Raw genomic sequence first — 24,751 nt, 5'->3', positions numbered from 1 at the left:
GTGGTCTAACCAATCTTCTACATATTCGTGTGCGCCACCACCAAAGCGTTTAGGCTCCAGCGATTGAAAAAACGTTACCTGGGATGGAGCGGGAGCACTGGTGCCGAGAAGTACAGGCTGGGGGCTGGTGTTAGCCATTTCTAGATGTCTGGTAGAGGTTTTCTGCGAGGGGTTGCAGTCTGGAGGAATACCTTGTAGCCGACGACTGAATCGATGGACAGGGGTTGCAGTAGGCACGTCCGGGCTAGATGAACGGCTCCCACTAGGACTGTGAAGCATCGGGCAGCGTCACGGCCCAGCACCTCCACCATTGTCGCAGTGCAACGCGAACAAAAGATGACAGCAGCTTACGGCAGCAAAAAGAGCGTATTCAGGATCAGCTGTACAGCAAAATGCCTGCTTCGTTGTCGTCCCGAAAAAGCACCTGATCCACTAGCTGGAATCTACGAAACATTCCTATCATCGTTCTTTTTCATATAAACACGTGTCAATATACGAGATATACGGCTGTAGGGACGTGTGTACACGTGTAAACAACTCCTTCTTTGTAGCCGCCTTTTGGCCGATGGGCTTCCCAAATAAGTCGGGAAACTTCTTTTAGGTGTTCCAACTGCCTATCTCCTCCTCATGGTTCTCGTATCAGACTTTGGCCGTGCTTTTAAGTAAAACAGCACGTTAGCCAGCATGAGAGTCGGGTCATACCGGTTGAGCGCACTGGTACGTTCGTAGTCGGCTATCCAGTCATCGACATCAACTTCGTCCGTACCGCAGATCGTTCTTGGATGCTCTGGGTTTGTCAGCACGTACGTGGGTGGAGGTGAGGCCGCTGGAGGCGTTGCCGTGAATGGTGCAGGCGTCGCCGAGGCCGATGAAAAGGTGGACGGGGGATCAGTCCCGTGGTCCACCACAGAAACTCCGATTTGACGACCACTGTGGATCTCCGTCGTATAGCGCTTCGTTACCCAGCACCTCCACCAATTTGTTACGGGGAATACGAACACACGGAAGCAAAAAACGAGTGTGTTTGCAAGATTTACAGGTAGGTTTGACACGTCAGGGCTGCCAGCATTTCGCGCGCTAAGTCCGCGTCTTCTTCATCCATTAGTTTACGACGGCGGAGCCATGCCCACAGCCTCGTAACAATACAAATGCTGTCGCAATAAGACATACCCTGTATGTCATAAGTAATATTGGTTACATATGATAGTCTTGCTCTTCCTGCGGTGGTTTCGTTCACATGTCATATTGCTAAACTGGTATGGTGTAAAATGACAGCACGGCGAACATCATTGAGAAGCCCTCACGTGTAAATCATAACACGAGTGTCATGCAAGAGCAGAATCTACATGCCACACTCATGATGGCTACTTGTCGTTTCGAAAGCTTCACATACAAAAAATCTTGTCCAATGTGACTTGAATGAATGATAAAGGTATATGACTGGTGCAAACAAGATAATCGTGACATGTGTTTATTGTAATAACATGACTAGATGCCATGCTAAGGAGGTGTTCGCAACCGTTTCGCTAGCTTCCCATATGCAAAATTTAATATTACGTGACGCAAACGGACGACAGAGCCAAAATAACACGTCTGAGCACACCAATCTTGACATGCGTGTCATGTAAAACATTACTAGAGGCTACGCTTCTCGCGCGCTCGCGGTCATTTCACTATCTTCACAGATAACTAATTTTGTATTATGCGACGTAAATGGAAGATCATGGTAAATGACACGTCGCAACGGGGTGGTTATGACATGCTATGCATGCCATGTAAGAACATGACTACATGCCATCCTCATGGTGCTCCCACGGCTGTTTCGCAATCATCATACACACCAAAATTAGTATTGACTTGAACCAACGACGAATGGTAAGTGACACATCCAAATTTGATAGTCATGACATGCGTGTCATGTAAAACAGACTATATGCTACAGTGATAGTGTGCTCGAGGCTGTTTTGCTAGCTTCACAATAAGGAAGTGGCGGCCACGAGCCTGTGGATTACAGAAGTAGGAGAAGGACGATGATCGGGTGTGCGCTCGGTGGCATGGGGCACATGCTGGCAGCGGGCAGTTGTGGCCCAGAATCCAGTCAATATAGAAGGTTCCTGGTCTGGCTCCGCGTCTTCTATGTGGGGTTCACGGCGAAGTAGCCTTGAAAACTCCTACATTTTGCACCCAACAGAAGGAACCCCGCCCCTGGGCCACGAACAACGAGGTACCTGGCAGTCCGCGACCATGGCCCTGATCACGCCACTGACCGTGCTCTTCTTTTCAGTGAAGACGCGAGGGAATCGGTCTTCGATTTTATTGACTTTTTTGTATACTCGGCTGTTAGCGGCATCTCGGAGTCCGACGTGCTTCGACGGGTCCTTTCAGTTGCCCGGCGTGGCGCGTTGGAACAATGGCGACGTCTTCAATCGCCCTTTCTCTCTTGGAGCCAGTTCGTCGCGGTATTCCGGGAAGAGTTTCTGCTGGTCGCCTATGAATGCCTAATCCGGCGTGAGGTCGACGTGTGAACGGAATATCCTGATGGTGGTCTGCGCGATTATGTTCTGGCCATGCAGGAGCTCTTCTGTCAGGCAGACCCCACTACTCCTGAAGCCGTTAAGGTCTCGCATGTGTTTCGGTGATGCTATCCTTGTTTTCAACTACACCTGTTGGGCTGCTTCTTTTCTTCCCTCGAGGAGCTTCGCTCAGCAAATTGGCGAGCCGTGTTCTCCGACTGTACGCATCGTCGCGGAGGAGGGAGGTGAGCTCCGTGGAGGCAAGCTGAGACCCGTTGGTGTCGACAGGGATCATGGGATATCGCTGACGTTCGAGTGGACGCTGACGTGAGTTGGGACATTTACGCAACGCGATACAGCCCTGCAGAACAAGGGCAGCGATCATGAATGCGGTCACAAACTAATGGGATGACGAAGCAGCATACGTGAAGAAAAGAAAGAAGACGAGGTATATGAGGAAGAAATGGAGAGTAACAGAACGCAGCGACATGACAATAACAGCAGATGAGTCTGGCATCGAAGTGGCCCACGCTCGTGAGCTGGAGAAGGACAAGGATTCTGTTGAAGAACGTGCAAAGGGATCCACCGTAATGGCGGCGCTCATCATTAGGCACACCGAGGAGGTCTAGAAACGCTCCTTTGTACCCTAGGAGAAACAGAAAAAATACTTATACACTGCAAAGGGCATTCGGCTCTCTAAAAACGGTGAGGGATGAGATTTTAGAGCTTCTGGAGAGCATCGGGAGCGCCAGCTCGGAGTGCGCACTCGACCCGAGCACCGCAATTCGACGACTTGCGGAAGAGAATGCGGCGCTGTGATGAGAGGCTGAGTCCACGCAAGCTGAGTATGAGAAGCTGCCCTCTGAGAAGAAGGCAAGACTGAAATGCATAAATGACGCCATCCGCACTTTGTACAAGTCCATGTTATAGAATTTCGGGAACAAGCTTCGTGAGACTGCGGCAGAGCGCAGGAGGCCTGTAGAACTTCTTGCGAGCCACGAACAGCACCAGGAAGAAGTGAAGTTAAAAGATAAAGAGCTGCTTCTTCTGAAGCATGAAGTAGACCAGTATGCCGACACGCTGGGCTCCCAGAGGATCGAGTATGGTTAGGAGTTGGAGAATATCAGACAAGGCACGCCGCAGATATGGTGGCACTGAAGTCGGAGCACAGGGCCAACATTGAGGTGCTGAGAGAGAGCCTGCGACAAGAGCTGCAGGACGTCAAGGCCGGCTATGAGGAATAACAGTAGAAGCTGCGCAGAAGCCTTGAAACCAAGCACAACTTGGGGGCTAACTCACAGAAGGCACAGTTCGGGCTGGGGCTGGAGGCCCTGTAGAAAGCACACAAAGCCCAGATTGAGAAGATGAGGGAAACAACACGTGAGTGTTATAAAACAACTGCCCAAGGAAAGAGCATAGCTTGAACAGCACATGTCCGAGGTGAAGGCGTCTGTCATCCAGGAAACGAAAAACAAACTGGGGGCTCAGTACACAGAGATTGTGGGCACGACATGGATTGAGTGTGCCGCAAGAGTCACGTGGCGTGGCTGCAAGACGAACTGGAGAAGGCGGAGCAGCTGGGCTCCTTGTGGCCACGACACGAGAAGGACCAACCGATGGAGGAGGAAGTGGTTGCTGCTACAACCAGTCTGTCTACGGCAGAAAAGCCTATGATGGCAGTGTCGCTTGATAGTTTAGATGGAAATCTTCCCTCAGGAAAAAGTGAGAAAAGAACCCCTCATGAAGCAGTTCAGTCAAAAGGTCGCGCCACCACTAATGTTGCATAAAATAGAGAGACCTTGGCAGAATATTCGAACCTTCCAGTGGGGGACATCCTGTACAAGTGATCTAAACTGATGAAGCAGCTGAGCAGTCACAGTGCCACTGTGGACAAACTGCAGGCAGAAAAAAAAACTTGTAAGAGCAGCTTCAGAGAACAAAAGATGATCTCACGTCTAAGGAAATCACGGCCACTTCACGATCATGCACATTGAACAAACACGCATCTGTTCAATGTGCTGTCTGATCTCGTGAAGACTTGCCAGGATACTGAGCAGGAGGTCCAGGATAATCTCGGTCAGCTGGGGCTGTCACGCGTCGATTCACCGGCCTCCAACATGGCTGCTGATGAAGACTATTTTAGCCTGGTGGGTATGGGCTGCCAAACCCAAGGCCTAAAGAAGATTTTGCTGAAGGCTTCCTGTCTGAGCTATACAAGGATAGACCTGGCCTAACGCCGCGTTCATGAGATAAGTTTGCCTTGGCCATCAGAATGCAGGACACCTCAAAGAAGGGTGAAGAGGATGTTTTTTTTGGGGCAAGTCGCTGCCTGCACACCGCTGTCGACCGGGTGCTGCGCGTGAGCACCGGATGCGTATGCATTCAGAGCTTCGGCGGAGATGTCACAACCCCTTGACTGCCGACGTCGCCAGCGTTCGACGACTTCCACATGGAGGAATGACCACCACCTATGCGTGACTGGTCTTGACAGCCACAACGGAACCGACACATAACAATGCCTTACGACTCGTCAGAACCGACGCTGCACAAGCATCGTCATTCCGTCATGTGCTCTCCGACTACGCTGCGCGTCGAACTGAGCGAGTCTGGTGCGCCTCCGTATTCGGGTGGTGGCGGAGTTGTTCCTTGTGCACAGATTCACTGTTCCAGCATGTGGTCTGAAGTGGCTCGTACAGTCAGTCGTGGCCAGGGCTAGCAGCTACCGCATCACGTCCCCCTTTCCACTTTCGCCAAAAGGAAGGGAGCAGTATGGGAGTGGTGGCCATGAGCCTACGGATTACAGAAGGAGAAGGAGGACGACGATTGGGTGTGTGCTCGGTGGCATGGCGCAGCCGCTGGCAGTGGGAGTTGCAGCCCAGGTATCAGTCAGTAGAGAAGGATCCTGGTCTGGCTCCACGGCTTCTCTGCGGGGTTCTGAGCCAAGTAGCCTCGAAACCTTCTACAAATTATGCTAAATTTGGTATTGCATGACGTGAATGAACGACGAACACTAAAGTCAGGCGCAAACGTGATAATCGAGTCATAGAAGTAATGTACGGCATAATTTGCGTCCGCCTTGTAAATTTGTGCTGATTTTATTGTGACAAATCAACCTTCCTTATTCGTGTTTCGCATATCATCGATTGCAACTGTAAGTGGGATCTACCAATTTTTTTCGTGCATGAAGCCTGCTTAGGGTCACTTTGCTAGGGTGTTTCAAGCACTGGTGTATCTCGGTCATATATTGCTGTGCTGCCTCACCGGGATACGCGAGTGTGAGTCCCAGGCTCTCCTGGTTTTCTAGATACCAAACAGCTTTTTGATTAGCCTGTGCAACGCTGTCCCTCCATAAACTTCTACTGTGCATGCCCGCGTCTCGCGTCTGAACTCACATGCTCACGTCTCGAGTGGGCTTAGGAAGACCACCACAAAACTGTCCCACCCCTCTCCCTCTCTCGACTCACATGGATGACGCAGGCAGCGTCTTCTCGTAAAAAACCGACCACTGGCTTTGAGCAACCATCCACTGGGCACCAAGCATATGCAGTACTGAATCAATGTAGGTTAGAAATGGCGTTCACGCATTCAGAAGGGCGCGTTTGGATGGCCGTTTTAAGTGTGAATACACTTTATAGGCGACCCCAAACCATCCACCGCCATCGGCGACGTCCGCAGTGTTCTCTCTATCTTTAAAAGAAAGAGGACTTGGCGGGCCGCAGCGCGACGCTCTACCGAATAAGCCACGGACGTGACGCTGATATCGGTGTCAGTAACGCGCCTTATACCCCCTCCCCCTTCGCTCGCTCCTCCGCTCTCTTCACTCGCTGCAGCTGCGCGCGCACCCCTCTCTCTCGCGCGCCCGACTTCTCTCTCAGTCTCCCGTCGAGAGCGGGCGGTGAGGGGGAGTAAAGTTAACATCCGTTGGCATTCGCCAGTGAGTTAACGTAAACTCCCCCGTGTGATCAAATTGCGATTCCCAGGAACCATTACACCATGAAGGCACTATAGTGTGAATAATAAATATAATAGTGCGAATTATTAAATACCCCTCATAGCATCACCCCGTGTATTCGCACTTAACCATGTTCACCCTCGGGGAAATGCTTGGGAGTTTTTTTTTTTTACTTCGCTTTCGATTGATGAGCGTCAGTGTCAATGTCACCACTAATATGAATGATGTGTGGTTTAACGTTTTCAAACCACTATATTATTATGACAGACGCCGTAGTGAAGAGCGACGGAAATTTCGACCACCTGCGGTTCTTTGACGTGCATCCGAACCTCAGCACACGGACCTACAAAAATGTCGCCTCCAACTGAAATGCAACTGCCGAAGCCGAGATTCGGTACCGCGACTTGCGGGTCAGTGTTCCAGTACTTCAGTCACTAGACCACCACGGCGGGACAACGTTGTCACCAGGTTAAGCGTTAGCGCCCGCTGCTTCGCATTTGCACATGGTTCCTATCAGCGTAAGATTATCCAAGTTTTTTTAAGGCGAATGCATTTCTTTGTCGAGCTAAGTCAGGCATCCGGCGTTGTGTGCGACGTCCGCAGTGGTGTTCGCACGAAGGTAGGTGTTATCCACTCTCACTCCCTTTCTCATAACAACAGCTGCGGGTGAGAGCGCTTATTCTCGTCCCTAGTAACCGGAGCATGTGGTGGGAAAGATTGTAGGGGAGGGCAGGTGCAGTGCTTGGCCACTATTTCTGTCGCCGTTTGCTCTCTCCTCCCCCTGCACTCTCCTCTCCCTGCACTTCGTAGCACTTATTTTATGGTACGGCTTTTTCGGGGGCCAGTCACCAGGTATTTATTAGTTAGTGCGGGTATTTGTGTTTGAATTTTTTGTTTTTTTTGCCACCCCGTGGGGGAGAGGCGCGTACATGGAACACGCAAATTTTTGTAGTAGAGCTTAGACTTTCTTTCTTTTTCGTAGTACAGGGTTCGAGTTTAGCAATAGGGTGAGTATAGGGACAATTGGTGTCTGAAAGACATGGTTGAAAAGACTGTAAAGTGTTCAGGATGTGGAGTGGGTTTAAAAGTGGACCCAAGCGTCGAAGCGTATAGAGAAGAGGCTGACGCGAAGTGTAGTCAATGTGAAGTCGAGGAAAAAAATGAAGAAAATGATGGTTGCCCAGAGTTACCTGCTGATGAGAATCGCCGAGCTCGAGACTGCGTTGGCAACAGAGCAAGAGAAAACGAGGGCAATGGGAGAAAGACTGAAGTCTACCGAGAAAGCACTAGCGAAGCTGAACAAAGTAGTGGCCTAAGGAGAGAACAGTAGAGAACCGGCAACCAGAACGGTGGAAAAGGAAGAGCAAGCAAGTTTGGAAAAAACAGGTTTAGCCGGTTCAACTGTCGCAAGGCCCAGCTTCAGCGAGGTAGTGGTGGGGCTGGGAGGGGATAAAGCAGCCGGCGTCACAGGTGCAAGTAGCCCCCAGGTGCAGGACGCTCCAGCTGAAAAGTCACAGCATGTGATAATCGCCGGGGACACGAATTTAAATCAATGCACAGAAGCCATCAAAGAGAGGGTAAGAGGTGACAAGAGGGTTGCAGTAGGGGCGTTCCCAGGACGCAAGCTGGAAGCAGTCATGAGGCAAGCGAGCGCAAAACTCAAAACTACAGCTGATAGACGAAACCTCGTGATAATTTCAGGTGGTTTAAATGATGTCTTAAATGAAGATACAGCAGGACTAACAGCCACACTGGCGAAAGGCGTCAATGACATGCGCGCCACTTCTCCTAAGGTACAGGTAGTGATATGCACGATACCGGAGGTACCGGTGCAAAGAGCACCGCAAATAGCGGTGCACCGCAAAGAGCGGTGCAGGTTACCGCAAAGAGCGGTAACCTGCAAAGAGCGGTTGTCAACGCAAACCAAGAGATATGGCGGATGAGTCGAGAGAAAGGCTTTGAGGTGGTGAAAATAAACAGAGAGGTGCATAGGTGGGGTGGTTTTCAACGAGACAGAATTCACTTCGATGGGCGGCTAGGTCATGAGGTGGGTTGGTGACTTGCAGGACGCGCAGTAGCTTTTTTTTGGGGGGGGGGGCAACCGAGTCCTTCGGGGTGCAGGATAGCTGGTAACGAGGAAAACAACCAGGGAGGCTCTTCGACAGATACGATTCTAAAGTGGCACCAATGTCTATGATAGGTAGAGTCCGGGGCATAAATAGACATAGCCACGAGTGCCGAGCCCATTCAGACATAGGGTATATTAACATGCAGGGTGGTAGGAACAGGCTGAAATAGGAAGAGATAGAAGAACAGCTAAGGGAAGAGAGGCCGATGGTGTACGGTTTTGTAGAAACACATCTCAGGGACATGGAACAACCTCCGAACAATCCGGACTACGCGTGGGAATATTGTAATAGAACAGAATGCAGCAGAAAGGGGGTGGTATTGGGGCATTCATTCATAAAAGTACAGACTGGCAAAGCGTCAAGCAAGAGTGCAAGGAACATTCATGGCTAAAAGGGAAAGTGGCAGGTCAAATGACACTCCTTGGTTTCGTGTACTTGTGGACGGGAGCAAAGGCCAGAGAGGAAAACCAGGCAATGGTAGGGTGTTTATGAAAGGACATTCAGGAGTTAGGAAGAGTGCGAGATAATTATACTAGGAGACATGAATGCGCACATAGAAGGTATAGATGGGTATACCGACCCGACAGGCAAAATGATCATGGATATGGGTCAAAGGCTTGAATTGATAATTTGAAACAGTACCGAGAAGTGTGAAGGGCAAATAACTTGGGAGGTAGAAAGGCTGCAGTCGACGATAGATTATGCACTGATGTCACATAGGATGTATGATAAGCTAAGGGGAATGCACATAGATGAAGGTGGCTCCAGAAGTCTGGGTAGTGATCACAAACGTATCAAGCTAAATTTTGGAAGAGCAGTGAAAGTGGGAAGGAGACAAGATGAGCAACTTCAGGAAAATTTGTATTCAGAAAGGCAAATTGAAATAGCCATTAAACAAATTGAGAAATAATCACGGAGGATAATAGGACAGTGTGGACATACGCGAATCTAATTAGACTCTTTGAGCAGGAGCTTGCTAAGACGCGTAGCAAGTCACCCCGGAAAAGAAGACACAAACCCAAAAGTTGGTGGGATGACGAAGTTAAGAGAGCCATAGCGAAACGTCAGGAAGCCTCTAGGGAACACAGACATGCTAAGCAGCGGGGTTAACCAACAGATGATGTTGAAAGAAAATGAGATACCTTTCTAAGCAGTACAAGGGCTGCATCCCTTCTGATCAATGGAAACCATCTAAACTCCCTAAGAAATGAGACGAGCCTAGAGCAGAGTTTTATAACTACAGCCCAAGGTGTCAGGCTAGAAGGGGACGAAGCTATTGAATATATAAGAACAAGGGTGACAGAAAAATTTCAACAAAGAAGTACTTTATGCACCACAATAGACAAGGATGAATCAAGTGGTGCAATGGCTCCATTTTCACAAAGAGAGTGGGAAAGGGCTGAGAAAAGGGTTCCTAGTAGTAAATCAACAGGCCCAGATGGCAGTCCAATTAGGCTGATAAAGACATTAGGTCCGAAGTCTAAGCAGGCTTTGAGAGAGGCAGTGAGCAAAATAATAATCGATGGTGAAGTTCCCGATGGATGGAAACTTAGCAGGATGAGCTTGATCTATAAATGAAAGAGGGACAAAGCTGACATAAACAACTACCATCCTATAACAGTGGCATCAGTGGTGTACAGGCTAACAATGCAGATTATAAAGGAAAGACTGCAGGCATGGATAGAAGATGAGGGGGTGCTGGGGGAACTGCAGAATGGGTTTCGGAAACACAGGAGGTTGGAAGACAATCTGTTCTCACTGACGCAGTGCATCGAAATAGCAGAAAAGGATCACAAGCCCCTGTGGCTAGCATTCTTGGATATCAAGGGAGCGTACGATAACGTGGTTCAAGAGGAATTGTGGGGAATACTGGACACACTAGGCGTGACACATGTAGTCACTATTCGTTTAAAGGGTATCTATAAAGGTAACAAGGGAGTTATAAACTGGGATAAACAGGTATCCAAGCCTGCAGAGGTAAAACGGGGGCTTAGGCAGGGGTGCCCCCTGTCACCCGTATTATTCATGATGTACCTACAAGGATTAGAGGCAAAATTAGAAGGAAGTGGGCTGGGCTTCAACGTCTCTTTAGTCAAACAAAGAAAACTTATTGATCAAGCACTACCAGCATTAATGTACGCAGATGATATAGTGGTAATGGCCAACAACAAGAAAGATTTGCAGAGATTGATGGACATCTGCGGCAATGAGGGAGACAGGCTAGATTTTAGATTCAGTAAGGAAAAATCAGCAGTCATGATTTTCAATGACAGCGAAGGTAGTGAACCTAGGATACAAGAGGTCACGCTAGAGATAACAGATAAATACAAATATCTGGGCGTATGGATAAGCAATGGGACCGAGTACCTGAGGGAACACGAAATATACGTGACGACTAAAGGTAACAGGAATGCAGCAGTGATGAAAATTAGGGCACTATGGAATTACAATAGGTATGATGTTGTGAGAGGTATATGGGCAGGGGTCATGGTTCCTGGGCTGACGTTCGGCAATGCGGTCTTGTGCATGAGATCAGAAGTTCAAGCAAGATTAGAAATTAAGCAACGTGGAATAGGTAGGCTTGCTTTAGGAGCTCACGGGAATACACCAAATCAGGGAGTGCAAGGTGATATGGGATGGACATCATTTGTGGGCAGGGAAGCTAGCAGCAAGATAAAATTTGAGAAGCGATTGAGAGAAATGAAGGAGGAGCGTTGGGCTAGGAAGGTTTTCAGCTACTTGTACATGAAGAATGTCGATACAAAATGGAGGAAGCGAACCAGGAAGTTGACTGGTAAATACTTAGAAAACAGCAGGTGGCCAAACCAAAAAGAACTATCGGTTAAGAAGAAAGTGAAGGAAACGGAGACTGACATGTGGAAAATGGGCATGATTAAGAAGTCCGCATTAGAGATCTATCAAACTTTTAAGCAGGAAATTGCCAAGGAAAGGATCCATGATAATACTCGGGGTAGTTCTCGACTGTTTGAGGCAAGGACGGGAGTACGGCGAACCAAGACATATCGGGCCAAATACGAAGGGGTAGACACAGTATGCAATGCGTGTGGAGGGGAAGAAGAAACTGCCGAACACTTGATAATGTTCTCTAAAGGGCTTCACCCTATAGTTCAGGATGATGGCGCAGAGTTTTTCAAAGCACTGGGGTTTAGGAACCGGGAGGGCAAAATAGACTTTAAGCAAGTACACTTAACTAGAAGGAGGTTATCTGATTGGTGGCTAAAGTCAAGGCACGAGTGAAAATTAAACTCTTCACTGCAAAGTACCAATCCTCAAACTCACTTTTTAAGAAAAAATATAAATATAGTTTTGGGTTAATTAAGTATTACGGCTTGGTGGCGCTAGCCACCGCCCGATCTAAAGGGTACAGTCATAACCATCCATCCATCCATACGGGTGACAAGAGCGTTTCAGTAGGAACGTTCTGAGAAGTGAGCTGGAAGCAGTCATTAGGCAAGCAAGCGCAGAACTCACAACTCAAGTTTATTAAAGAAACCTCGTAATAATTGGGGGTGGTTCAAACAATGTCTTAAATGAAGATTAGGCACCACTAGCGACAACACTGGCGAAAGGGGTCGATGACATGCGTGCAATTTCCCCACAGGTAGAGGTAGTTATATGCATCATACCGGAAATACCGGTGCGTCACGGCAACCTGCCGAGAGCGGTTGTCAACGCAAAGGAAAAGATATGGCAGATGAGTTGAGAGAAATGCTTTGAGGTATTGTAAATAAAGAGAGGTGCATAGGTGGGGTAGTTTTCAACAAGACAGATTTCATTGTGATTGGAGGTCAGGTCATAAGGTGGGTTGGCGACTAGCAGGATGTGCAGTAGCTTTTTCGGGGGGCACGCGGGCCCTTCTGGCTTCAAGATAGCTAATAACGAGGAAAACAGCAAGAGGGACTTTTTGACAGGTGGCATAGGAAGGTACGATTCGAAGGTGGAACGAATATCTAAGACTCGTAGAGTACGGGGCAGAAATCGATGTAGCCACGAAGGCAGAGCCAAGTCAGACGTAGGATATGTTACCGTGTAGGTTGGCAGGAATAGGCTGAAAAGGGGAGAAAAAAAAGAATAGCTAAGGGAAGAGAAGCTCATGGGATATATGGGTTTGTAGAAACACATCTTAGGGGTATTAATCAACCACCTAATGATCCAGACTACGCATCGAAATATTCCAATAAAACAGAAGGCAGCAGAAAGGGTGGTGTTGGGCCATTTATTCTTAAAAGTACAGACTGTCAAAGGGTCAACCAGGAGTGCAGGGAACAATTATGGCTAAAAGGGAAGGTAGCAGGGCAGATGACGCTCCTCGGTTTTGTGTACTTGTGGACAGGGGCAAAAGCCAGAGAAGAAAACCGAGAAATGGCGCAGTCAACAGAAAAATGGCAAACTAGAAGAGTGAGGGGTAATTAAATTAGGAGATACGCATGCGCACAAGAAGATATGTATGCATATACTGAACCAACAGGCAGAATGCGAATGCATATGTGTGAAAGGCATGATTTATTCATTTGCAACAGCAGTGAGAAGTGCGAAGGGCAGATAACGTGGGAGGTGGGAACGCTGCAGTTGACGATAGATTACACAATGATGTCACATTAGATGTATGATCAGCTAAGGGTGATGAACATAGAGGAATAAGGGTCCAAAAGCTCAGGTAGTGATCACAAATGTATCAAGCTGAGTTTTAGAAGAGGAATGAAAATGGAAAGGAGGCGTTATGAGCAACCACCTGGTAATAATTATTCAGAAAGGCAAATGAAAATATCAACTAAAGATATTGAGAAAATGATCACGGAGGATACTAAAACAGAGTGGACGTACACAAGTCTAACTTGATTGTTTGTGTTAGAGCTTTCTAAAGTGCGAGTCAAATAAACCGAGAAAAGCAGACACAAACCCAAGAGCTAATCAAATGAGGAAGTTAGGAGAGCCTTAGTAAGACGTCGGAAGCCTTCAGAAAAACAGGTATGCTAAACAGAGAGGTGAAACGGAAGATGATACCCATAGAAAATAGTATAACGTTTTGAGCTGCAGAAGGGAAGCGTCTGATGTGATCAGTGAAAATTTTAGAAGAAAGGGGGCCCGATGGATGGCGCAAGTAAACAAAAAGTGTAGAAAGGCAGCGCCAAAGTTTTCGAACCATCTCAATTATTTGATTATTAAGACAAGCCCCGAAAAAGGATTTTAACCATTGTTTAAGGGATCAGTCGAGAAGGGGATGAGGCAATGAAATGTATAAGAACAATAATGACAGACAAATTTTAACACCGAGAAAGGCGCTGCATGCACCATATCAGATAAAGATGAACCAGTTAGCGCAGTGGCTCCATGGGAGATCGAGAGAAGAAAAGGGCAGAGAAAAGGGTTCCTAATAGCACATTAACAGGCCCTGATAGCATCAATAAACAATTGTATCGGGCCAGTTGGTAAGGATCCATCTTGCTAAGAAGCGCAGCCACTATAACAAAGAACACACAACACAAGCGCTTAACTTCCCCTTTATATACTCTGACGTTTGAAATAAACGTTTAGTTGAAGTTAAGCGCTTGTGTTGTGTGTTCTTTGTTATAGTGGCTGCGCTTCTTAGCAAGACTGATAGCATCGCAATTGTGCTAATAAAGCAACTAGGACCAAACACTAATCAAACGTCAAGACAGGTAGCGAGCAAAGCAATAATAGATTATGAAGCCCCTAATGGGTGGAAACTAAGCAGGATGGGCATGTTCAATCAAAAAAAGGGAACGAAGCCGATATGAACAACTACTCTCCTATAACAGTGATATCAGTAGTTTAAAGGCTGGTGGCGCAGATAGTAAAGGAAAGACTACAGACAAGGATGGAGAATGAGAAAGTTCTTTGAGAACGACAAAATGGGCTCCATAAACGAAGGAGATTGGAGAACAATCTGTTTTCATTTATGCAGTGTACTAAAATAGCGGAAAAAACGCAGGCCGCTGTGTCTGACATTTCTAGATATCAAGGCAGCATACAACAGTGCTATTGAAAAAGAGTTGTGGGGAATACTGGACACACTAGATGTGGAAGATGGAATAACTTATCTTCTAAAGTACATCTATAAAAGTAACAAGGTAGTTATCAAATTGGATGAACAGGTGTCTGATCCTATAGAATTACAACGTGAGCTTCCACAGGAATTTCCCTTGTCACTTTTGTTATTTATGCAGTACCTACAGGAACTAGAAGCCAAATTAAATGGGAGTCTACTCGGCCTCAGCCTTTCTTTTGCGAAGCAAGGAAAATCTATTGAACAGTCATTACCAGCTTTGATGTATGCAGATGGTATAGTATTAATAAAATGCCGACAACAAGAAAGATCTGCAGGGACCGATATACGTGTGTTGTAATGAGGGAGATGAGTTTATTTGAAGATCAGCAAGAAAAAATTGGCAATCATATTTTTTAAAGGTACAGGATGTTAAGCTATAGATAGTTGATAAATACGAATATTTGGGCGTGTGGATAAATAACAGGGTGGAGTATCTAAGGGGGCACGAAAGAAGCATAATGACTAAGGGTAACAGTAATGCAGTACCATTGAAAAATAGGGTACTGTGGAACAACAATATGTATCAAATTGTGAGAGGGATTTGGAAATGTGTCTTAGTCTCTGGTTTGATGTTCGGCACTGTGGTCTTGTGCATGAAACAGAGGTTCAAGCAAGATCGGAAACTAAACAACCTGGCATAGGTAGACTTGCTTTAGGAGCACACAGGCATGCTCCAAATCAGGGGGTACAGGGTGATATAAAATGGATATCCTTTGAGGGCAGGGAAGCTAGCAGCAAGATGTAATTTGAGGAGTGATTGAGAAAAATGGGAGAGGAGCGTTAGGCTACGAAAGTTTCAGCTAGTTGTACATGAAGAATGTTGATACTCAATAGAAGAAGCGAACTCGAAAATTGTCAAACAAGTATTTAGACAGCAGCAGCATACCACGCCAAAAAGTCACATCAGTCAAGAAGAAGCTGAAGCAAGAAAGAAGGGACATGTGGAATATTGGATTGCTTACGAAATCACCACTGGAGACCTACCAAACTTCAAGCAGGATTGCAAGGGAAAATATCTACGCTGATTCTCGGAGTAGTTCTCTGCTGTTCGTGACCAGAACGGGAGTATTGCGGACCAAGACGTACCGAGCCAAATACGAAGGCACAGACACGGAGGAAACTACTCAACATTTGACAATGTTCTGTAATAGACTCCACTCTATAGTGCAAGATAAAGGCGTTGAATTTTTCAAAGCATTGAGGTGTAGGGACAGTGAAGGCATAATAGATTTTAAACGGGTAGAAATAACCAGGAGGAGGCTAACTGATTGGTGGCAAGGCGCGAATGAAAGTCAATCTTTAAACACATAGTGATAGTTCTTAAGTATATGGCTAGGTGGCGTGAGCCACCACACGATCTAAACGGCACAGCCGGATAAATTCATTCATCCATCCATACGGGTTGCTGGCGCTGAACAGCCGCACGGGTGAGGAAGCTCGTCAATTCGTTTTTGCTTGCGAGTTAATTTGCAGCCGTGCTTCTTGACGGCTTCACGGATGCAGGGAGGATGAGAAGTAACACGAACATCGGCACGCTGTTTTTATCGGGCTCTGTCGGGCCGTGCGACTGATTCAATATATGCGTTCGAGCTTTACATCATTCGCGTTTTGTATTCTTTTTCAAGCTATTGAAACCTTAATACTTGCATGCCTCAGTATATAATACTGCTGTGTACCACTCTGCATATCTGACGAAAAAAAAACCGATTGTCTTTATTATTTCTCATTTGTTAAAAAAACAATCTCGCCGGTCCTTTTAAGTATTCGCCTGAGACGGCTTGATTGTTTGTTTGTTTGTTTGTAGCCTGGCAATTACCCTTTCTTCCAATCAGGCCAAGAGAACATAGTATGCTAAAGACGGTGACTGCACTTTTGCTTACAAAAAAAGACAGAAAAAGATGTCAATGGAAGGCATTAAAAAATTTAAAGAGCGAGAAAAAAATATATAATCAGTAATATAATAATTATACCTTAATTTTATGAGCCGACTAGACAGCTGAGTGTGCCACATTTTGAATGTATGTCCCATATTTATTGAAATTTCAAAAACTACTTTCGGACTTTTCTTTGTTTTAGTATTTGTTAAAGGGGACCTTATTTTGAAACACGTTTAGCGTCTGGAATGAAATTTCAAACCGCACAATACATCTCTGTGGCGATATGCCAAAACAGAGCCACCAGAATTTATATGTTTCTCTGGTTAACCAATACCTAGCCTCGCAAACGGAACAGCTATAAGTCTTCTCCTAATTACTTCGTAGTTATGACATGAGACAAAATAATGTTCACTAGTTTACGATTCTTCGCAGAATGGACAAGGTTGGCGGGGAGCGTCAGGCTAGCTCTGTGTAAATAAAAATTTATTGGGGAACATGGCACTATAATTTGGAGATATTAAGTTCAAGTTTTTTTGGATGGACTCTATCAAGATTTCTATAGAAATTTGAGAGGACTGAACAGCAAAAAAACTATCCTCGTTATGTTCTGATTCAATGCACTGAATGTTTCCTACTTCCCTCCGGCTGTTTCTGCACCCAACACGGTTCTCTTACTGCCTCAAGGATTGGAGACAAAGCTAGCGTTCTGCCCCTCAACTGGTTAAGCACTGCCTTCATGATCAGTCCATTTCAACCAAGCAAAGATGTTATATGATGCCGTCAAGTTATGTGACCTTCCGATACATGGCAAACATTTATATTATGTGATACCGTGTGATGAAGTTTACCCATATTGATGATTTGTTGCATCACTTGTGCTCAGGCTGCCAAAGCGAGAAGACGCCGGACGCCACCGGCGGTCAATTTTCATTTTTGATGAGAGATTTAAAGCCTTGATGCGTTGTATGGCTGTAGCTCCGTGAAATTTCAGCTTCAGCGGGTGTCCGGGGAAGCGTGCTTGCGGTAATCAGGCCGAACAGTTGGCCTCCTAATAAATCTTCGCACTACACTATAATCTGCAGCCGTCGTTCACATAATAACCTTGTGTTTTATAGATCATGAGTAGTGGCGGCTGAAGACTACCCTTCACGTTTGGCAACATGGCAATTGGAATCACTAAACGGTATTCAAGTCTGGCCTTGTGGTAATACATTAGGATTTCTCGAAATTTAACCATTTCGTCCCTCGCATTGTCATGAAACGAGGAGACCATCATCTCTCGCTCAGCTGCGTCAAGTCGCGAGGGGTGGTGCTATGTTAGATGACGCGCCCGGTGGACGAGAGCTCGGGCAGCGTAATGAGCATGAACGTTGCCCACGAGCCCCGAGTGGCCTAGAGTCCAGATGATCTCAACGCGGCGACGACGTAACAGAGGTGCGTAAAGATGGTGTAGCATTGCATTTTTTCCAAATTGCCGCCGTTCTGCTGAATGCGGAAGCCCAATAGTCGAATGGTAGGGACTGTTCGTATAGAGTGATGTTGCACATGCATATTTATCGTTGGAAGGCCTCTGTTGTAGGGAGATCTAGGTCGATAGACGAGTAACTCTGACTTTTGGGGTGAGCAGAACAATCCTCGTTGTTCAGTGTAACTTGTGTTTCTATCAATCGCCAATTGAAGTGCGTCTTGTATCTATCCGTCGCTACCTCTGGCAATCCACAAAGTGATATCATCCGCGTATATGCTATGGTGGAGGTGGAGGATATCTTCTAGAAGTGGCGGAAGGTGAAGTATGGCCACGTTTAAAAGGAATCGACAAAGGACCGACCCCTATGGTGTCCCTTTCCCACCGAGAGTGATGGAAGGTGCAGGCAAATCGTTGACCGAGAGTGTAGCTCTCCTGTCCGTTAAAAGTTGCGGATGTAGCGGTGGTTAAGGGTGCCTGCGTTAGGCGTGGCGAAGGCATCGAGGATGGATGAATGTAGTACATTATGAAATGTCTTGGTAAGGTCTAGCACCAGAATCGCACGCGTCCCATACCGAGAGCAGTCTTCACCATCAATAATGTGACTCTTCAGTTGCAGCATCACGTCTTGTGTCGAAAGTTTACGGCGGAATTCGATCATTGTATGCGGGCAGAGGACATGTTTTTCATGTACGTTTGTAGTCGAGTGTGAATAACATGTTGGAGTACGTTGCCGACACAAGATACGAGAGATATTGGCCGAAGGTTCTCGATAGTGAGTAGTTTTCCTGGTTTAAGTATCAAAACGACTGTGGCGGTTTTCCATACTGTTGGTATTTCTCTCGACTCCAAAACCTATTTCAGATAAGATGTGAGCGTTTCAAGTGATTCTTCGTCAAGGTTTCATAAGATTTTATTCATAATTTTATCCGAACCAGGCGCTGATTGGGGTTTCAGTTTTGAAACTGCGGACCTCACTTCCGCTTTTGTAATCTGGGAATCGAGGGCTGGATTATCCACCCCAGTGTAGCATGGGAAATCAACCGAAGTAGCACTGACAATGCACCGACTAGACAGAAGCCTATGGCCATGGTCATCATCTCCCAGCAATAAAGACATAGTATCTCACCCCCGGGTAGGGAATTCTTAAGTGGCTTAGCATATCCTTCACGGCCCCAATACAGTGACGAGAAACTTGTGCCCCTTTCCGCTCGTATCTTTGCGCAAATCTATATTGCTCCTATGCGAAAAACACGCATCCTTTGTACCACCGAGCGCGTTCCAACGCCAGCCTGGCAACTCACCAGACAGTTAGGAACCGACCGAGACACGCTTTATGCGGACGCAGCCCAATGCGGCATGCATGGCTCTCCACTGGCCTCTGTAGGCCTCTGTTGTGTTCAGCTAAGGCGAACTCGGCGAACACGGCGGAAATCCCCGCTGTAACACTCGCCAACAAAACCAAAGAAGTTATGGGACAGCGATTTTATATCTTCACGGACTCTCGAATAGCCTGTCGTTATTTCACTAACTGCCATGTACCTGCGTGCGTCACCCGCCTCTTAGCTCCAACATTCCGCTGCATCATATGGTGCCCCGGATAGATACAGCCATCTAGAGTGTACTTGTCCGGCGCACAACATTCCTCGAGATATCTTACAACTCCAGCGTTATGTTACAACTCCAACGTAGTCAACGACAGCGATACTCCCCACCCTACTCTCGGCTGAGTCTAAAGAAAGCGCATGGCGCAGCCTGCACACAAATACGTTTCCGCACCTGCGTTTAAAACATGTGATGATCCAACCGTATACGCCGGTTCTTGCCCTTGGTGTGGAGGACAGTCAATACGTGCCCACGTTACATGGGAACGTAAGTTACGGCCTGCCAAATTATTTAACCTTGGATTCCAGCGAAAAAAAGTCAAGGAGAGCAGTGGGGTTCCTTGCTCACCCTCGAGAGAAACTAGGCCCAAGTGTAGCTCCTAGACAAGGCGCGTCGGGCTTCTGAGTCCAGTAGAGCCGTGGAAAAGGGGCCCCACCCAACCACTTCTAACCATTTTTTTTCTTTTTTGTGTGATGAACGTTTTTCCGTTCAAGTTCGCTGTAGAAAAAACTGGGCGCACGTAAGCAGAGTTCTACCAACTGCTGTTAACGAAGGCTTTCCCCAGCCGAAAATCGCTGCCGACACAAGGGCACAAGAAAATCAACCTGTGTACATTCGGCCTATCTCTCAGCTTAACCTGTCTGCTCACGTCGAGCGCTTGCGAAAATCGCAGCAGCCAACACAAACATGCGACGCATGTGCCAGTTAATGAAAAAGCAAATGTGCGTTTCACTGACGATGCCGTGACACACACTGTGAAAATGATTTGCAATATAATCAAAGTTATAATATACGTCGATATTTTGTAGATTAAGTGTGTGTTTGTTCACATAAGTCTGACCCCAGATTATCTCACAATCAAAATTTTGTGTCAGTACTCCAAGTGGTTGAGGAAAGCTTTAAAGCACCTTCTTGGTAGGAAGTGCAGCAGCTATTACACGGAACACACAACACAAGCGATTAGTTGCTGTGCTTCCTGCTAAGATGGATTCATACCAACTGACCCCATACAATTGTTTATTGATTTTAAAGCACACCACGATAACAGGTCTATGACTACGGTCATCACCGTCTACTGCGAAACGACGTCACAGACCTCAATTCAGCACCTTCTATGTAGCATGAAGCAAGGTGTGGGAGTGGGCTAGTTGTTATTCGATGTTTTTTCTTACAGCTGAAGTACCCTTTTGCACTTAAGCTGTACAAAACATGTACAGCCATTGTCTCAAGCATGCAGCTCTTGGAATACCCGCACACAGCGGCAGCCGATGATCACAGGCAGCACTGCTACGTACCATCAGGAATGCCTAAGCACGTCTTACCGTGTACGCTGAGCAGCACGAAAATGAACCCAAAGAACGTTTTTGACCGCCATTACACCCTTCCGCACCCCATTAAAAAATTTAAACGATTCACGTCGTCATGAAATGTGAACATGATTCCCTAAAGGCACCACAAAGAAAAGTGCCACCTCATAGCAAGTCTGACAATGACGCAAGAAATAGTATTAGAACTAGCAAGATAGCGTCTATAAAGTATGAATGTCAAGACCGTGCGCAATGTTCCTATATGCTGCACAAGCTAGTCGTTGTCCGTGATCATCATCGTGATAATCTTCGTCGTCATCACCACCATCTTCATTGACATGGCGTGAAGTGTGCTGTGCCGTGTTTGGCCAGAAATGCGCTTTCTCCCCGCTATTAGCATTATCATTATCGTCATCATCAGTGGCCTTTACGGCACACAACGCTAAAAGACCAGCATCAATTATGAAAAGCTTCGCCCCGAAAACACTACCCCACTCGAATTTGTCACTAATTACTCTCTCACGCCCAACGGCAATTTCGGGAGAAAGATATAGCTTGGAATGGGATAAGATTGCACAATATAGACGAAAAACATTCAAGTAGGGCATATTTCAAGTTAGGTATAATAGCTGAGCCAAGTGGTTAGTGTTCTTTAGGCTTTTCTGGTGCCTCAAAGCATTGGAGCAGCCCATTCAGCGTGCTCTATTCTCATCTAGTGCTTTCAGACAGCACGAAACGCTTAGTTTACGTCTTCGTACCTCACTGCAGCCAACTTTACACGACCGGAACCTAGCCAGCTATCGCTCTGCGAACGCCGGTCTCGCCTTATGTTTTTAGATTGCACCCCGAATAGGGTTACGAACGAACACGTAGACGTTGAATCTGTTCCGTTCACTGAAGCTTGCAAATAATAATGTCATTATTTGATATTGAACTTACAAAGCACCCACTAAAACTGCTTACAGGACGCATTAAATTGTCGTTTAGGGGTCTCGTGGCACGGTCAACACATGCAGGCGAACTTATCCCAATTGTGGTGGAATATCTTCTTTCATATATCTTGCCAATAAGTGAAAAACTCTCAAGCAGATCTAAAACTGGCACCTTCTTATACTATCCCCTAGAACTATATAGAAATTTTTGCACTCATATTAAGCAAAGGCAAAACATCAACCAAGCAATATTCAGGAACACAAAACAATTCGTAAGATCTGAAGCGCATCGCAATGTGCTCACCATAGGCAGAAGTTCCGTTTTCTGCAGTTGCGATGGGCACCGCTCGCTCCGAGGCCTCACCTGCAATTAAAATGTGCACTCGTACACTAGTTGCTATCTTTGTAGCAATGATAACATAACCCAGTTTTTAATCAAGGCTTTGGCGGATGCCTGTATAGTGAGAAAAAAATCACTGAATAAAAATATGTACGCCTACCACAGGAAAAAATAATAATATAACGTATCGTTTGGGCACCCAGAACGAGAGCCTTGTTTACAATTTTGTGCACAAGGATCCAGTTCTGGCTCCCGGAACGTCTTATTGGATAATCGACTTTGTACTGTGCATAACCCTTTCTGGGCCGTATCGATCATTCATGGACCTCTTAAACTCTCTTGGATACTTTTCAAGCACTTCGTGCACTCTTAGAAAAAAAAAATGTAATCAGTTAGTATGTGTGAGTGATTTAAGAAAAGAAAAGTGAGCCCCATAACTGTCGGTCAGGGGGAGAACACCTCAACAGTAGCTCACGAGGGGGGGGGGTAAAGGAGGGATTTAAAGGATAGCATTAAAAGGTAAAGCGATAGAAAGGAAGGAGAGAGCGAGGCGCAGGGATAGCGAATAAGAGAAAACAACCGAAGAAAGGAAGATATAGGAAAGATGGACACGGTCGCAGGAGTCCGAGGACGGGGCACCACTCGGCGAGAGCTCTTGTCGGCGTCAAGAGATGGCGTAGAGCTAGATAAGTCGGCCAGAGCTGCACTGTCGTCGGAGATCGCGGGGGCACGTCTGGTCGGCACAAAATCCAGAGAGAGAGAGAGTCCCAATGAATAAGTAAACGCGTGTGTTTAGTAGTTTCCGGAGTATTTAACTACCTTCGCTACATACTTTTACTAGGCACCAGCTAGTAGAGCTAGTAGCTTTAGCCGTTACTAACCAGGGTACCTTTCTTATTGTTTCTAACTAAGCAAATACTAAGCCACCTACGTTGCCAAATCTTTCGTAGATTCCGCAGTATATTTTGCCGTAATCATAACATCATAAGAAATATTTAGGCAAACTCTATTTTACCTTGGAATAGAAGTTTTGTGCTACGTAATGGCACACATAGGTAAATACACGGGGCCATGATGATGCATAGAAAACAGTAATTATCTTATAAACCCTGTGACTGCTATCCAGTACGCCGTGTGGTGTCCCAAAGCAGTGGTATATATAGTCTTGAAGCTGCTGCTACAGTATAATTCTGCTATGTCCTAGTCTTGAATATTTGCTTCTGCATGTGTTCTCGTGATCCGCTGAAATGAGTTCTCATACTTATATGAGCGGTCCTTGGGTGCAACCCAGCGCAGCAGCTCCGGATTTGATGATCATGACGCACCCCAGTGGAGGGTTCCCATTGGAGGATTCTGGCGTCATGGCCAGCGGCTCTTCTGGTTGGACATCGGTGACGCAAAGGTTTACCTGGTGCATATAAAATAAGCCAAGCGGCGCGTTGCCAGTAGCTGACCTATGCGTCAGAGAGAATACATTTCGGCTCTTCAAGCCCCTAAGCAGCCGGCCCAAGTGCGGAATATGTAACGCCTCTGTTACTATGCTGTACATAAACCTCGCCTTAACTCATCGTCGTCTTGTCCGCTCGTCAATCAGCTGTGCGCAGAAGCAGTCGCGAGCTGAGGAAGCCACGCTACCAAATGGCTGGTGACCTTGAAAGGCGAGTTTTAGAGCTGTGGTGGCTTCGAGACCATGTTGCCTTCGCAACTTCGTAACACGCGGGTACCAAGGTGTAAGATACAAACACTTTAGGTGGTGTGGGTGAGCACGCGCGCCCAGCCGCCCTTTCCTTTTTTTACGGCGCGAAAGCCGAGTTGCGGCCGCACGGCTGGCGTTCGCGATCCCCCTTTCCAGGCGCGCGGAACGGGTTTCCCCCCTCAGCGAGAAAAGGCATTATTCTCGTCAGAGAGAGGAAAACTGTGCCAGGGGACAAAACTGGCGAGTGGACGGCCGCACGCGCTCTCTGACACGGGCCTTGGAGGAAAGAGGTCGAACCCGCAACACCCCGCCCCTCCCCCCACCCGGGAGCCGAGGAAGACAACGACCGAGAAGTAAGCGTCTACCCTAGTTTTCTCTACTGTCTCCCCGCGACATTTGCGCGCTATTGCTAACGCCTAACAATAAAGTGTTGTTTTGTTAACCAAGCCTGTTGCCTTATTCGCCTGAACCCGTGTAGCTGCAATGAGACGAGCAACAGATAGGGGAAGTTATTCGTGCACGGTACGACTGCGTGCGGCTGAAAAATTAGGCTTCTGCGTCAGCCGTGCATAGGACGGACCCCCTACAGTGGGGACACTTCTCGGCTTTCCTATGGGGCGCGATCAACCAGATGAAGTAACAACACGGGCGTCCGTGTGACCGCTGCCGGCAGCGCACCTATAGTCAAGGCAGCGCAACGTAGAAAATGAAAAAAATTTCACGCACCGTTGCTAAACCAACCGTTGAGGCTAGTGACAATGCCGGCATTCCGAAAGCGTCACGGTTTTTTACTCGCAATAATAATAATAATAACAAAACTTGGCATTCTGCCGCATCAGTCACT

General features: G+C 46.9%; 1 protein-coding gene across 2 annotated transcripts in view; it reads right to left on the bottom strand.

Annotated features, from left to right (window-relative positions):
* Window positions 1–24,751, bottom strand: part of LOC142804275 (uncharacterized) — a 324,814-nt gene that overhangs the window by 284,333 nt on the left and 15,730 nt on the right. For both annotated transcript variants that reach the window (XM_075891025.1, XM_075891026.1), the window contains exon 3: window positions 22,176–22,235. In XM_075891025.1, coding sequence (XP_075747140.1) covers window positions 22,176–22,235 — 60 coding nt within the window. The remainder of the gene's footprint in view (window positions 1–22,175; window positions 22,236–24,751) is intronic.

Source organism: Rhipicephalus microplus, chromosome 3 (genome assembly GCF_043290135.1).
Source record: "Rhipicephalus microplus isolate Deutch F79 chromosome 3, USDA_Rmic, whole genome shotgun sequence".
In the NCBI taxonomy this organism is placed as follows: domain Eukaryota; kingdom Metazoa; phylum Arthropoda; class Arachnida; order Ixodida; family Ixodidae; genus Rhipicephalus; species Rhipicephalus microplus.
This window is presented reverse-complemented; position numbering and strand designations above follow the sequence as displayed.